The 16,736-nt window shown below is 41.1% G+C and overlaps 1 protein-coding gene and 1 long non-coding RNA gene across 4 annotated transcripts in view; one reads left to right on the top strand and one right to left on the bottom strand.

The window, feature by feature from the left end:
• Positions 1–522: 522 nt before the first annotated feature.
• On the top strand, positions 523–16,090 carry LOC133556472 (uncharacterized). Its single transcript, XR_009807526.1, has 3 exons — positions 523–860; positions 4,306–4,375; positions 15,544–16,090. It is a non-coding gene; the product is annotated as an uncharacterized LOC133556472 (long non-coding RNA).
• The window catches only part of ddhd2 (DDHD domain containing 2), a 35,540-nt gene continuing 28,962 nt past the window's right edge, over positions 10,159–16,736 (bottom strand). For all 3 annotated transcript variants that reach the window (XM_061906421.1, XM_061906423.1, XM_061906422.1), the window contains 2 exons: positions 11,603–11,783; positions 10,159–11,496 (listed from right to left, as the gene is read on the bottom strand). In XM_061906421.1, coding sequence (XP_061762405.1) covers positions 11,415–11,496; positions 11,603–11,783 — 263 coding nt within the window. In that variant the 3' untranslated portion in view covers positions 10,159–11,414. The remainder of the gene's footprint in view (positions 11,497–11,602; positions 11,784–16,736) is intronic.

Raw genomic sequence — 16,736 nt, 5'->3', positions numbered from 1 at the left:
TTTTATATTGCTACTACAGAACCTTTGTAACAGAGCTACTGTGTGGAAAAAATTCCCTTGTGGATCATTATTGTTTGGCTAAGTGTCCGCCCATCTTCATTTAAATCTCCCCTTTCCTAGGGCTATAACACTTGCTGAGCCACCTGAGCATCAGAAGAATCCTTTTGATTTTTGATTTTTTGTCACGAAAAAGGGATGTTTTTGTCATGAAAAAGGGAGGTTGTTGTGGTTGGTGCACTAATTGTAAGTGTATATTGTGTTTTTTATGTTGATTTAATAATTACAAAAAAAAAAAGAATATATATATATTTTTTAAATAAAAATTAATAAAAAACATTTCTGCGGCCCGGTACTAATTTGTGCAGGTCGGCGAATCATGAGTCAGTCAGTAACAACTTCCCCAGCGGCAGATCTCAGTGTGTCAGTTCGCAAACGACACAAGCCCTCAGCACCCAATGAACGACGCGCACAGTGACTGAACGAGATCCTCAATGTGACGTCTTCCTCCGTGACACAGTCAGTTCTCTGTGTCAGTAGGTTCGCGAGTCCTCAGTCCTGAGAGCGAGACCGTTGTCGTTCACTGAGTGATTCATGTCGTTAATCCGCAGTGAACAAATCGTTCGCTCAGTTCTCCCCAAACCTCATGATGAGTAGCTGGCTGCGTCAAGGGTTCAGTGAGTCACAGAATGCGCCAGTTCCACCCATACCGGCATGGTCGCGGCGGAGCTCAACTGAACTGAGAAAGGAACAAATCAGTTCATGAAATGATTCGTATGTTCACTCAAAAGATCTGTTTGTTCGAACGACACAACACTACCGGACAGCTCCGCAAAAGAGGACATGTCCGGTGAAAAGAGGAGGTATAGTCAGTCTATCGTAGCCCAGTCGCTGCTAGCATGCTGTGTGTTGTGCCTCGGTGTGTAATGTTTACACGACGTGTGGTAGGCTACTTAATATGTCCGTGTGGAAACTCCTTCGGTTGGAGGGTCTTCCAGCTCTGGCTTTTACATGTTGTCCGAGCTCGGTCGCTCATTCGGTACAACTCCGAACCGAACCAAAACCCCTGTACCGAAACGGTTCAATACACGTACCGTTACACCCCTACTATTTATACATTATATTTGTGTTGTTTGTGTTATTTAGGATTATATAGGTTTGTAATAAAAACAATTGTATATTTGTGAACACAAACCAGGTGTGTGAATTTATGTTTGGGGGGTCAAAAGTGCACATCATGCGACGGAAGTAAGTGTAAAGGAGGTTTTGGGCAGTTGCTTGGATTTAAATGACGTTCGGCTTATTAAATACGCGTGGTGTCTGTTCTCAATGAGTAATAGGCTCCATTTAGCTTGTCTCGAAAAAAAAATGCCCTAAGCCTGTGTTATTTTCAGCTGTACGAGCCGTTCAAATCGCAAAAAGGATAAATGTTTCTTCAGAGTTCCTCTAGAGCTGCGGTGTCAAACTAATTTTAGCTTAGGGGCCGCTTGGAGGAAAATCTATTCCCACGTGGGCCACTACAACAACTTTAGATTGCCAGCCCAAAATAGAACAACCACATGCTAAAAATGTACATATCACAATCCTTTTGACAAAACACCATAAAGAACACAATGAAGTTAGACTTAATCTCAATGTATCTACAAAGCATCCATCCATCCATTTCCTACTGCTTGTCCCGTTCGGGGTCGCGGGGGATGGTCGAACCTATCTTAGCTGCATTCAGGCGGTAGCAATTAAACTTTAATCAATTAATCCTGTGCTAACTCAACAAACAGTGCAAACTGAGGTAGAAATTATTCAAGAGTGTATTGATAGAAAAATAACAGTTGTGCAATGTGTGAAAAATGTCAAAAAAACAAAACTACAAATTTAAAAGACTGACAGCATGGCAGTAAAACCGACAGTCCTCACTTTTTTTTTTAAATTTGCACAGAAGACAATCATTTTTACAGAACAATATCGAAATGCTGTGTCTCATGCAGCATTTTAAGTGGGGTTACCAATTGTTTTTTTGTACTTCTGTTTGTTTTACGTTGGATCGAGGGGGCGCAGTCATACCCCCGCTTTACCGTGTACCTCTTGCTTGGTATACTTATTCACCCCGATATAAATTATTTGCTTGCCGAAAATAATTGCTATCGCGACACCGAAGGGATACATTGCGAACTGCAGTTTCTTTCATTTAAAAATGCAGCTCCATTTTACACATTACATTTTACAAGTTCTTCTGTGGGCCGGATTGAACCTGTTCAGGCCTGCAGGCCGCATGTTAGACATCACTGCTCTAGAGATAATCAAAAAGTGCGGAAGTGTACAGTATTTCACAAAAAATGACAAGAAAAGTTGCACGCACTCTAGTCCAAGGGAGCAGAGTTTGCGGTAATCATTTCATTACAGATTTGTTTAATACACTTTTAACATCCGGTATTTCTCATTGAAGTATAATCTTGATATTTGTATTTCTTAAAACACATTTTTGCTACGAGTGTTTTGTAAAGCACCAACTCGGCATATTTGAACAAAAGAAAGCAAATGAGAGCAAATCCTAAAACATAGTAGCAATGGTGGTCTGGAGGCCCATCACTATGTTCACTTCCGTTCAAAAGTTACATGCCGGAAAACACACTTATTGGCTACAATGGTTATATGTTCATCTGACCTTCACTTCTTATGTATGTGTAATTTTTTTTTTCTTTAAATAAATTTGCAAAAATTGAAAACCTAATAAAAAAAAAATTTCACATTGTCATTATGGGGTATTGTCTGTAGATTTGTTTATATTACTAATAAATATTAATATTTTTGGTTCGTGTTAGTCAAATTGTTCATTGTAATTCAGTAACTTGTAATTGTTTCTTTTATTTACCGCATACAACACATTAAATATTTTGCTGCCAAGACATGTTGCTAGCTAGTGCTAATAATATCTTCTCTTCTTGAGTGACTAGGTTATTGATAACTACTATAACTCAGCTGGTAATTGACTCAGGGAAATACCTCAATGCGTGTCCATAAATTCGTGTTCGAAGTAGACAAGAGGTTCTCGGTAAGTGACATAAACCTGTATAAAGGCGGCCATGTTGCTGTACATGGTGAAGACGGCTCTGCCAATCAATTCGCGGGCATTTTTAATCAGACGAGTGACGTAATACGTGAGTGATGCGTTTAAGGTTTAGAAATGCATGAGAACATTTGGCTTTGTGTACGTTGCTTGGCCACGAAGCAGCTTAACACTGGAAAGCTATTTGTTGTAAAATAAAAAACAAACGGAAAAAATAACTAAGAACGGCAACACTACAGAGCACACTACTGAGTAATGTAGTTTAACTAGTAAGGCTGCCGGGATGTAATTGACGCAATTAACTTTAATTTATTGTGACCTGTTAGTACCCTTGTTGGCCGCTAGGTGGATGCAGTGTACAACATAACACAGGGAAGAGCAGCAGTCAGACACTTATTGAAGTAACAAACAGACAGGTAACAGGAACATGAGAAAAAAGGTTATAATTTTTCTCCAACTGGTCAAGGATGCTCACTGTAAATAGTTTTTTTTGTTCCAACCTCCATTACTGAGTCGTTTGAGATGTTTAACAAATATTACAATAAAACTGTGCATCACCCACATGATGTATGAGTTAGCTAGCTAGTTAGCTCATTATTAGCACAATGTCCTGCTCTACTATTAGTGTATTTTGATATGTATTTCTGTCTAAACATTACCTCTAAAACTCGATTATTACAGTGTTTCTGTTGCAATTAGAATTTTTTTTTTCTGAAATTAAAGGCCTACTGAAATGAGATGTTCTTATTTAAACGGGGATAGCAGGTCCATTCTGTGTCATACTTGATCATTTCGCGATATTGCCATATTTTTGCTGAAAGGATTTAGTAGAGAACATCCACGATAAAGTTCGCAACTTTCGGTGCTAAGAGAAAAGCCCTGCCTCTACTGGAAGTCGCAGACGATGACGTCACATGTGTGGGGGCTCCTCACATATTCACATTGTTTTTAATGGGAGCCTCCAACAAAAAGTGGTATTCGGACCGAGAAAACTACAATGTCCCTATTAATTTGAGCGAGGATGAAAGATTTGTGTTTGAGGATATTGATAGCGACGGACTAGAAAAAAAAAAAGATTAAAAAAAAAATAAGTTAAAAAAAAAACGTGATTGCATTGGGACGGATTCCGATGTTTTTAAAGACATTTACTAGGATAATTCTGGGAAATCCCTTATCTTCCTATTGTGTTGCTAGTGTTTTAGTGAGTTAAATAGTACCTGATAGTCGGAAGGGTGTCTCCACAGGTGTCTTGACACGCAGTGTCTCAGGGGAGTCGACGGCAGCTATGGACGGCGCAAGCTCAGCTTTTCTCCGGTAAGAACTGACTTTTTAACCACAATTTTCTCACCGAAACCTGCTAGTTGACAATTGGTTGGGATCCTTGTTGGCTTGACCGCGCTCTGATCCAAAGGAAAGTTTCACCTCCAGGAATTTTAAACAAGGAATCACCGTGTGTTTGTGTGGCTAAAGGCTAAAGCTTCCCAACTCCATCTTCTACTGTGACTTCTCCAATATTAATTGAACAAATTGCAAATGATTCAGCAACACAGATCTCCAAAATACTGTGTAATTATGCCGTTAAGGCAGATGACTTTTAGCTGTGTGTGTAGCGCTCATATTTCCTTAAAACCCGTGACGTCTTGCGTACACGTCATCATTACACGACGTTTTCAAGACGAAACTCCCGGGAAATTTAAAATTGTAATTTAGTAAACTAAAAAGGCCGTATTGGCATGTGTTGCAATGTTAATATTTCATCTTTGATATATAAACTATCAGACTGCGTGGTGGGTAGTACTGGGTTTCAGTAGGCCTTTAAGATTATGAGTGGCATATATCAGAATGAATGAGGAATTTTCTGCATGAAAAATAAATAATAAAACACTATTTGTCCTAATTTTTAGTTTTCACTGTGTTCTATGGAGACCTAAAAACAATAATGGTTATTAACATTAGTATGAAGCATGGACTTAAATGACTGATCAGGAAGTAATAACTTTGGAGGTTAGTATTTGAAAGTTTTGTGCGCTCACACAGGATGTACTTTGCCTTCCGCTTGAATGCAGCTGAGATAGGCTCCAGCCCCCACCTGTCTTCAGACCCCGAAAGGGACAAGCAGCTGAATATGGATGGAGGTGCGCTCACACCTTGCAGAGCTGTTGCACCAGGTGGATTGACTGAATCATGGCTCCAACAAGAAGATAAACTATCGCACAATGTTGCGAAAGATGTTGGTTGTTCAGTCAGCTGTGTATAAAATCTGATCAAGTACAAACAACATGGGAAGTTTGGAAATGGCAAACATAATTGTACACCAAGGAAAACATTAAAGCGGTCAAGACAGACATGTTTTAAACATTGTGTTGAAAACAAAAAGCACAGCAAAACAAATGAAGAGCATGTGGGCGGTAACTGGGGTTACCGTCTGTGATCGAACTGTAAGAAACCGCCCTAAAGGAAATGGAATTTTAATATGTCTGTAACATTTTTTTATTTTCAATCTATGAATGTACAACTTTTTATTTTCAATCTATGAATGTACAACTGTTTTTTTTGCTTTGTTGACCATTGACCGAAGAACAATAAACTTGAAACTTGAATTCAGAAAAGCTAAACCAAAGCCGCCCCTGACGGCTAAACAGAAAACAAATAAGGTTACAATTGGATAAGGAAAGAGCTGCTGTTCCAAGGAGATTTATAAAGACGACTGCCTGAAGAAAACATGCTAATCTTTACAGTCATTGAGAATATGTGGTGCTGCATGTCGAGTTTGGCACTGGGGAGATGGCTGACATTACATCCTATTTACATCGATATTTTGGAGCGTAATTCATGATTTATTGTTTTGCTGCCGTAAAAATTGTGACGTTTCGGGAGAGGTGTCGTTCCGAGACCTTAGAACAGGGGTCGGGAACCTTTTTGGCTGAGAGAGCCATGAAGCCAAGTATTTTAAAATGTATTTCCGTAAGAGCCATATAACATTTTTGGTAACACTGAACACAACTAAAACGTGAGTTTTTAAGTAAGACCAACATTTATAGAGTAGAATAGGTCTCTTATTCTTTGTAATTACATTGTTATTCTGAAGCTAACTGTGGAGAGGGCGTGGCCTGCGGGCCTGCAGCGAAGCAGGGTGTTGCCAGGACCGGCCTCGAAATCAGCGACAGGTGCGTAGATGGTCCACCTGGGCCTTGTTATCTAATCACCTGTCGCTCAGATATAAGCAGCAGCCAGGAGGAGAGACGGGGTTGGGGCTGGAGCCAGAGTGTGAGTGAGGACGAAAGAGAAAAAGACAATTGCTGGAAAGCAACTGAGAGACTTATTGAAAAATAAAACAATATTGTAACCCTAAAACAGGCTCTCATGTCGGTGCTTAGTGGTCTGAAGAACCCCCAGGAGGACAAGCCCCGCACTAACCAATAATAATTACTTTTTACCATTAACGCAACTTCTTGAACATCAAAAAGCATGAGAATGTTTTATATTTTAAACGTTATTTTTAACACTGTTATTACAAGTGGAATTATTCATTACTTAACGTGTTAAGCAATGTCAGCTCAGATTTATCTGAGAGCCAGATGCAGTCATCAAAAGAGCCACATCTGACTCGCAAGCCATAGGTTCCCATCCCCTGCCTTAGAACATACTTGCCAACCTTGAGACTTCCGATTTCATGAGGTGGGGGCCGTGGTCGGGGTGGGGCAGAGGCGTGGTTGGGGGCGTGGTTAAAAGGTTTGGCGTATAATTCACCAACTTGAGGGTTTCATATATATAAATATATCCATCCATCCATTTTCTACCGCTTATTCCCTTTCGGTGTTGCGGGGGGCGCTGGCGCCTATCTCAGCTACAATCGGGCGGAAGGCGGCAAGCGGCAAACTGCAAACTTCCAGAGTTCTGGCAGAGCGACCCAGCATCATGGTTCCAGTACATCGAGTCACTTTTCAACCTGCGGGGAATCGACGGCGACGACTGCCGGTATCACCTGGTGGTGACAGCCCTCGACAAGGAGACTACTCGTTGCGCTACGCAGCTGTTGCGAGACCCTCCACAGAGCGGCAATTACCCCGCCCTCAAGAATCTCCTGCTTCGAAGATTCACTCTGACTGACGCTGAGAGGGCGGATAGACTTCTTTCCCTGCCGGGTTTGGGCAATGGCACCGCCGTGGACTCGATGGACAGTAAGCTGTCGCTGCTGGGATACGAAGAAGGCGGGTTCATTTTCCCGCACCTTTTCTTGCGGCGGCTTCCACCTGCAGCCCGTGCAGCGCTAGCTAACTCCACTTCCCTGGCCTTCAGTGATTACCGGGGCTTGGCTGAATATAAATAAATAAATGGGTTGTACTTGTATAGCGCTTTTCTACCTTCAAGGTACTCAAAGCGCTTTGACACTACTTCCACATTTACCCATTCACACACACATTCACACACTGATGGAGGGAGCTGCCATGCAAGGCGCTAACCAGCACCCATCAGGAGCAAGGGTGAAGTGTCTTGCTCAGGACACAACGGACGTGACGAGGTTGGTACTAGGTGGGGATTGAACCAGGGTCCCTCAGGTTGCGCACGGCCACTCTTCCACTGCGCCACGCCGTCCCTTTAAATGTTGTTATATATCTTAACATTAAAAGGCAAGAACTGATATGGTCAAAAACGGATTGATGGAATTAGGAAGCCGGAAAGGGTCCTCTGCTTTGTTGTACTATTCTACTATAACATGGTTCAATAAGCCCATATATGGAAAATACATATTTACCAAATAAGTAAACAAACTGTACACAAACACATTCCCGGCGACTTTCATACAAAGACATACAGTTTGGTATGGCACTGGGACACATGGTGGACAAACATTCTCTCCTCACACTCCCGCTCTTTTAAACGCTACGATTATCCGATAATGCAGCAATTATACGTTCCAGGGTTTCCCGCAGCGCTTTGTTGTTAAGGCGGCCGCCTTAACAACAAAACTAAACCAGGGGTCGGCAACCCAAAATGTTGAAAGAGCCATATTGGACCAAAAATAGAAAAACAAATCTGTCTCGAGCCGCAAAAAATGATAAGCCATATTGAATGAATGAATGGTTTATTTTGAACCATGCAAACAAAACAAAAGAATGAGATAAAATACAAAAGAAATATATATATATATATATATTATTTTTACACCCACATAGAAAACATTACATGTGACTAATCTTTTGTAGATGTCAAGATTGGCTCAAAAGGGGGTGGGAAGAAGTAAACTTATTAGGTCCCACCCCTATACATATACAATATATATATACAATAATATCCATCCATCATCTTCCGCTTATCCGATGTCGGGTCACGGGGGCAACAGCCTAAGCAGGGAAACCCAGACTTCCCTCTCCCCAGCCACTTCGTCTAGCTCTTCCCGGGGGATCCCGAGGCGTTCCCAGGCCAGCCGGGAGACATAGTCTTCCAAACGTGTCCTGGGTCTTCCCCGTGGCCTCCTACCGGTTGGACGTGCCCTAAACACCTCCCTAGGGAGGCGTTCGGGTGGCATCCTGACCAGATGCCCGAACCACCTCATCTGGCTCCTCTCCATGTGGAGGAGCAGCGGCTTTACTTTGAGTTCCTCAAGCTGACCGGGTGCTGGTGGCTTCCAGACGGTTTGCCCTGCATAGCGTGGAAGCACCCCCGCTGCAGACGGCGGAGGACGCCGACCCAGCGGTAGTGGCGGGAGTCACTACCCGGAAAAGGCGCGAAACTGGCCAGTGCTGCTTCCATCAACATTTTGGCGCCAAAGCCCGACGGTGTGTCCCTCCTTGCTCCTTCACGGCCCCGGGAAACTCCAACGTCGGCGTTCAGTAGCGGCTGTGGGCGCCGACGAAACAGGCAAGCAGCTTTTCATCGCTGACTCGTCGTCAAGGAGACGTTTCCTGGTGGACTGCGGTTCTCAAGTCAGCCTGCTACCTGGCACGGACACGGACAAGGCGACAGGTGGCTGCGGGCCGCTGCTGAGTGCCGCCAACGGCTCATCAATCGACACATTCGGCTCCAGCTCGGTGACTGTTTGCTTGAATGGACGTAATTTCCAATGGAATTTTATCCTCGCCGGATATATTTACATTCTATTCTATGTACAGTAGATGGCAGTATTGTCCTGTTTAAGAGCTCCAGACCTGATTCAATGTTGTGACCCTCTAAAACAGGACAATACTGGCATCTACATTATATAGAATAGAATGTAAATATATTCTACATTTAAGGGCAGTCAAGGAACATGCATTAGGGAGTCTGTTCTGAAGCCCACAGTAAAGAGACGTAACTTCATCACGTCGCCTGGTTATTGACTCCAACCCAATATATTACACCGTCGACGAGCGGTTTCGGGTGATATAATTGCCTAGCCGCGCATCTCTACCGTACAGGATGTAGAGGGCGCTAAAGACAGCGCCATTATGGCACCCCCTGAATATTGTTGGTTGGGTATAATTCGGCAGGGATTTCGAGAGAATGCGTCCCCTAAAATTCAGGGGCCTTCCGGGGAAAATTGGTAGCTTTGACAAGTATGACGCTGTCAAGCGCCGTTCATATTAAACTTGCGGGCCGCACAAACATTAAATTGTCATACCAGAGTGGGGGCCGCAAAATATTGTCTCGCGGGTCGCAATTAACCCGCGGGCCGCATGTTTGTGACCATCGCCTTACAACTTTTCCACATATTTTTTTTTTTTAATACAAATGAACATTTAACATTTTTTTTAATTTATTTGTTGGACAACTAAGAAACTGGAATAACTAAACAGTTATTTTTCCCCACATAACCTAAAACGCTAATATTTTCCCGAATAAAAGCTAACACATTTATTTTTTGTTCAGGAAAGCAAGTAATTAACCTGGGATTTGACATTTTAATCAAAAAGTAATGTGTTTTTAAAAAAAATTGTAAACAAGTAGATTTAAAAAATAATGGTTAGACAATTATATTGAAGAGCTTCTACATAGGTTCATTACACACAGTCTGTGAATGCTGTAATTCTGTGGCATACATTTTACATTACAATCCTACATTCACTCATACTGTAGTTCATATAGTTGTCAATTGTAGAACAAAAAATACTGACATATGAAAGGAATACCAGAAATGCATTTATTAGCCACACAAGAGGTAAACAGGTATACTTTTTTGTCAAATATTTAAGTGCTTTTCTTGGAGAGTGTAGTACTGTGGTACAGTATATGTTTCACATTAATTGTGTGCGTTTGTGACATGCAAAAACCAGGGCATTATGATTTATTGGTATGCATAAGATGTGTTAAACATGGCATCAGTCTATTTTCTAGTTAATGGTGCAGTATACAAAAACTAATTTTCATAACATAAAATATGAATATTTGTTAGCTGCTGTATAAACAATCTTTGATTAGCTTCAAAAGTTGTTGGTGATTGATCTCTTACACAAATAAATGACAAAGCAGCAACCATTGCTGCACACTGTACTTTGCATAAACAATGAAAGATTTGTAAAGTACATGGGAAATGCAATATATTGAGAGGTTTGTATATCTAATGTAAAGTATAACTGTACAGGGCATTGGTGCAAAGGACAGAAACTAAAAGTTAAATTTGGCCCTTTTTAAGCTGTGTTTGAAAAATATCTTAATATACAATGGAGAATGCCAAACTAGATTGCAAAAAAACAGCATCAAAACGGCACACAATTACATATCTATTGTTAGGCTGAATTGCTTCACACATTTGTGTGAATGTGATGACACAAACAACACAATTAAATGATTAAAGCTCATGAAAAATGAGTGACTTCAATATTTTATATTTAAAATTGCACATTATTGGAGCAGCAGCTTTTCGATCTTTGGGATGGTGACTGCCAGAAAAACTTTTACAGAGACAGCAAACTTTGACTTTGCTGAATATACAAACAACTTTCAGTCAACCAAAACAACATAATTTCTATTCATAAAGCTATAGGATAAGGGAATGGTCCCTTTGTTAGGGAGTTTGACCTCTTTCTACTATACAATAAATCTAACTCTGCAACCCTTTCCATACTGATCATCAAGTTTCAACATAAAATCATCCACATTCTTCACTTGCACTGTAATTGCGCATTATTGTTGAAAACAGTAAAAGTGCTAGGTAGAAAAACAAAGTGCTTAAAATGCGGCCTAGTGCATGACGCAGCATGACGGAATCTATAAATTAAACACCAACTTCTTTTGTGGTGACTGAAATATTGTCTGACAGAACCAGAGATCGCCTGACGAGTAAGGCATTCTGGGAGAGGACTGCACAACCATGTCAGCTGTCCTTTATGTACACACTCAGTTCCTAAAGTGAGATTTATTTAGAAATTTGTAATTACTGCTGCGGTTGTTCAAAGGTCACATCCAGCTTGTCATAGATCTCCTTCAGCAGCAGTAGTGCTGTGTCTTCGGATTCCCTGGCAGACCAAAAAGGAGGGAGTTTTAAGTAAACACATTTTTTAAAGTACATTATGAAATAAGTTACGGTATTAAGAATTCCCTGAACATCAGTGTGGGACTCACCAATAGCAAAGATGGGACTGAATAGCAAACAAATACTCATTGAAGCTCTCTATTGGTTTTTCCTGCAGCACATGGTCGATCCGTCGTCCTCCGTTCAACATTCCCACTTTTATCTCAGGCTGCTCTGCTTGCTCTGGCTGCTCCGTTGACCCCGTCGTGTACTCTGCTTCCGCGTTCTCTGCTGCTCGGACAGGAGGTCAGGCGGACCACAGATATCGAAGATATTAAACAGCAGTAAATTTCAAAAGAAAGTCTGCTTTTGGCAGTAATTGATTAGGACAAAAGAAACAATTCAGGTTGTACTGTAAATGCAGTCAGAATGTGATGGTCCTGTGATAAGATGGAAGGATGGAACCTTCTAATTGAAAGTTACATGTGCTGTACATCCACAGTCTTATAACACTCAAAATGATAGTATTACTGTATTTTCTGAACTATAAGATGCTGTTTTTTTCTATGCTTTGAACCTGGCTCATAATTTATTGATTTTTTGTCGCTAACAGTCATGTTTTATATTAAAGAAAGTTTTTATATGACACAACGGGTTGAAAATGTACTTTGTTTTTGTGCCTTGAACTGAAAGTATTAGTCCTGTTTCGTCTACTATTCGTCCATGGCGTGTCCGCTCCATAGGATTCTTCATTCAGCATAGCTCAGTTGGTAGAGCGGCCGTGCCAGCAAAGTGAGGGTTGCAGGTTCGATTCCCGCTTGTGCCATCCTAGTTACTGCCGTTGTGTCCTTGGGCAAGACACTTTACCCACCTGCTCCCAGTGCCACCCACACTGGTTTAAATGTAACTTAGATATTGGGTGTCACTATGTAAAGCGCTTTGAGTCACTTGAGAAAAGCGCTATATAAATATAATTCACTTCACATCACTCCAAGCAGCGTTTGTAAGTTTTACAATATAAGTCAAACAATTGACACTTACTGTAATGTCTTTGGAAGTGTTTTCATCTTTGTGGCGCTATCTTAATGTAATCAAGCTAGCGTCGTTACCAATAGGGAATGTGCTCATACTTTAATTATTATTATTTATTTTGTTAATATTGTTAACTTACAATGGCATTCTTTCTGCATTGTGTCAGTTTTGTAAATTCATCAAAATGTCACCGTGGAGTTAACGAGTCTGTTTAGCTGATTGGAGAGCTGGCTTCCACAGCTAGTGAGTCCATGACAATCTCTTCTGTTTGGTCTGATCATCCGTTTTACTGTTGCGTGGCAGGCACCATTTTGAAACAATTAAGGTATGTTAAAGAAAAAAAAACAATCAAAATATTTCGTACCGGTATATATCTGCACCTTATAGTTCGGTGTAGGGCTGGGCGATATATCAATATACACGATAAATCGCGGGTTTGTCTCTGTGCGTTATATTTAATGACTATATCATGATATTCGAGTATACGTTCTCACGCAGTTGCTTTTAGCTGCTGGTATTACACTGCAGGCTCTTCTCGCTCTTTGTTGTCTTTCCTTCTCACAGACAGAAGGCGCACCTTCCTACATACGTCACATACAATGTCACACGCCCTCGCGGAGCAGAGAGGTGGCAGCATGGGTAATGTTAGCTGCACGTAAGCATTGATAATACGGACCTTTAATTCCTCAGGTGGAGCCGTGCGAGTGGTAATACAAGAGACAGAAGTTGCGAATGAAGGAAGAATTAAAGGCCTACTGAAATGAGATTTTCTTATTCAAACGGGGATAGCAGGTCCATTCTATGTGTCTTACTTGATCATTTCGCGATATTGCCATATTTTTGCTGAAAGGATTTAGTAGCGAACATCGACGATAAAGTTTGCAACTTTTGGTCGCTGATAAAAAAGCCCTGCCTTTACCGGAAGTAGCAGACGATGACGTCACCGGTGTGAAGGCTCCTCCCATTTTTTATAATGTGAGCCTCCAGCATCAAGAGCTATTTTAGGACCGAGAAAGCGACAATTACCCCATTAATTTGAGCGAGGGTGAAAGATTCCTGGATGAGGATATTGACAGTGAAGGACTAGAATTAAGAAAAATTTAAAAAAAGGCGATTGCATTGGGAGCAATTCAGATGTTTTTAGACACATTTACTAGGATAATTCTGGGAAATCCCTTATCTTTCTATCGTGTTGGTAGTATTTTAGTGAGTTAAATAGTACCTGAAAGTCGGAGGGGTGTGTTGCCGCTAGTCTCTGAGGGAAGTCACGGCAGCTGCATGGACGGCGCAAGCTCCGCGGATCTCCGGTAAGAGGCGACTTTTTACCACAATTTTCTCACAGAAACCTGCCGGTTGACAAGTAGTCGGGAACCATGTTCGCTTGACCGCTCTGATCCATAGTAAAGCTTCACCTCCGGGAATTTTAAATAAGGAAACACCGTGTGTTTGTGTGGCTAAAGGCTAAAGCTTCCCACCTCCGTCTTTCCACTTTGACTTCTCCATTATTAATTGAACAAATTGCAAAGATTCGGCATCACAGATGTCCAAAATACTGTGTAATTGCGCGATGAAAAGAGACGACTTTTAGCCGCAAGTGGTGCCGCCTGATATGTCCCCTCCAACCAATAATGTCACAAACACGCGTCATCATTCCGCAACGTTTTCAACAGGAAACTCCGCGGGAAATTTAAAATTGTAATCTACTAAACTAAACCAGCCGTATTGGCATGTGTTGCAATGTTAATATTTCATCATTGATATATAAACTATCAGACTGCGTGGTCGATAGTAGTGGGTTTCAGTAGGCCTTTAATTCCCCCCAAAAAACAGCAGGGGGTCCATCGTCTGGCGGTGGTTTGGCTTCAAGTGGGAATATTTCGAACAGACAACTGTATTTTGTCAAGTGTGGGCCAAAAGCGTTGCTACAAAAAGTAGCATTACTGCTAATATGTAGCATCATTTGAAAAGTCATCTGCTAGAGCAGGGGTCGAGAACCTTTTTGGCTGAGAGATCCATGAAAGCTAAATATTTTGAAATATATTTTCGTGAGAGCCATATAATATCTTTTAACACTGAACATTGTTATTCTGAAACTAACCAATAATAAATACCATTACTAAAACTTCTTGAACAGGTGCGGTAGAAAACGGATGGATGGATTAAAATGCATGAGAATGTTTAATATTTTGAACGTTATGTTTAACACTGTGATTACCAGCGGTATTATTCATTACTGATTGTGTTAAGCAATGTCAGCTAAGATTTATCTGAGAGCCAGATGCAGTCATCAAAAGGGCCACATCTGGCTCAAGAGCCATAGGTTCCCTGCCCCTGTGCTAGAGAATTAAGAGTGCATACTCCGCATTTCAACCTCTCCATTCGGTGCCACACCAACTAAATGCCAAGGCAAACACCGAATGACAAATAGTCAACAACAGAATTTAATAATGTTCGTGGTAACCTACCACATAGCAAAGGACAAACACTATTTGATTTCCTTTTATGCAGCTAATTTTTATTTGACAGTTATTGAAATATCTTGTTTGACATTATGCACAAAGTGCACTAATAGCTTGTTTTAAAATGTCTCTGACAATCTTGCACTTTCTGTTTTGGAAATTACATGAATGTTTGTGCCGTTGCTTAACAAGTGTTAAATCAATACAGTTTTGGTCAATTGACATAGTTATGAGCATATATTAATGCAGTATGAACAAGAATGTTTTAATGTAGACACATAGAATTATCTTACTGGTGTGATTATATGCATCAAGTGTTAATTCAAGGCTGAGGCAAAATATCGAGATATATATCATGTATCGCGATATGACCTAAAAATATCAAGATATTAAAAAAAAGCCATATCGCCCAGCCCTATTTCGGTGTCTAATATACTGTGTGAAATACTATTTATTTCTTCTCAAATGTAATAAGTGCAACTTAAATACAGTGCGCTTCTATAGCCTGGACGGAGAATATGGTATATGAATTCTGCTAACCATACACATTTTTATTTTAGATGCCGGAGGGACACGACATACTTCAATCAATCAATCAATGTTTATTTATACAGCCCTAAATCACAAATGTCTCAAAGGACTGTACAAACCATTACGACTACGACATCCTTGGAAGAACCCACATAAGGGCAAGGAAAACTCACACCCAGTGGGCAGGGAGAATTCACACCGAGTGGGATGCCAGTGACAATGACGACTAAGAGAAACCTCGGAGAGGACCTCCCCCCCCTCTAAGTACAGATGATGTGGCTTGAACAGATTAAATGTTTGTTTACATTGGAAAAATTATGAATGCACTGAAATGAAAGTTCTTGGCTGAAACTTAAGACTATTTATTGAAATATGTCAATACCTCAGACTAGGCATGGGCCAGAACATGGTATCATTACCTTTAACAAAAATAACATGTTTTTGTAGCAATGTTTTATACACCCCGCTAGCAGCACACCCCGCCAGCCCCCCACCCCCCGTGCGTCGATAAGGTGGGCGGGGTTAAAGGGCGCGGGGGTGTAAAATATATTCAGGAATTGTCACGGATACAAAGGATTCTGGGTGTTTGTTGTGTTGCGTTTATGTTGCGTTTCTGTGAGGATGTTCTCCTGAAATGTGTTTGTCAATCTTGTTTGGTGTGGCTTCACAGCGTGGCGCATATTAGTAAGAGTGTTAAAATTGTTTATATCACAACCATCAGTGTACTCTATATCACCCAGTATGCCTTTCAATCTTGTACGTGTGATTGCGGAAGCTGCACACAACATGTTGCCGGACTAACAATCGGGTTGTACATGTTGTTGAAAGTGTCAAAGGTAATGGCTTCACAGAACGCCCATATTCTTGTCATCAGGATGAACGCCATTGTATATTCATGAGAACGTTAGCGGCTCCCATTGTCTTCATTACTCTGTGAAACGGGTTCAAATAGCTCTGTGAGTGTCAAAGGCGGCCGACCTCTGATGTATTTCAGCGGGCGGGTGGCGGGCGGTTGCGGTTCTGATAAAATGATGGTTCGGGTGGACGGCGGGTGGATGACGACTTTGGTGATGCGGTTGCGGATGATATAATTGCCTATCCGCGCATCTCTAATTGCTATATAACTACATTCTTTCTAAATTAACGAAAACAAATTCAGTTTTCCAATGCAGTCTAATTTTATATACCTGCAAATCGAATGACAACAACCTGATTACCAGTT

Source organism: Nerophis ophidion, linkage group LG07 (assembly GCF_033978795.1).
Source record: "Nerophis ophidion isolate RoL-2023_Sa linkage group LG07, RoL_Noph_v1.0, whole genome shotgun sequence".
In the NCBI taxonomy this organism is placed as follows: Eukaryota; Metazoa; Chordata; class Actinopteri; order Syngnathiformes; family Syngnathidae; genus Nerophis; species Nerophis ophidion.
The sequence above is the reverse complement of the archived record's forward strand: the minus strand, read 5'-3'. Positions and strand labels throughout refer to the sequence as shown.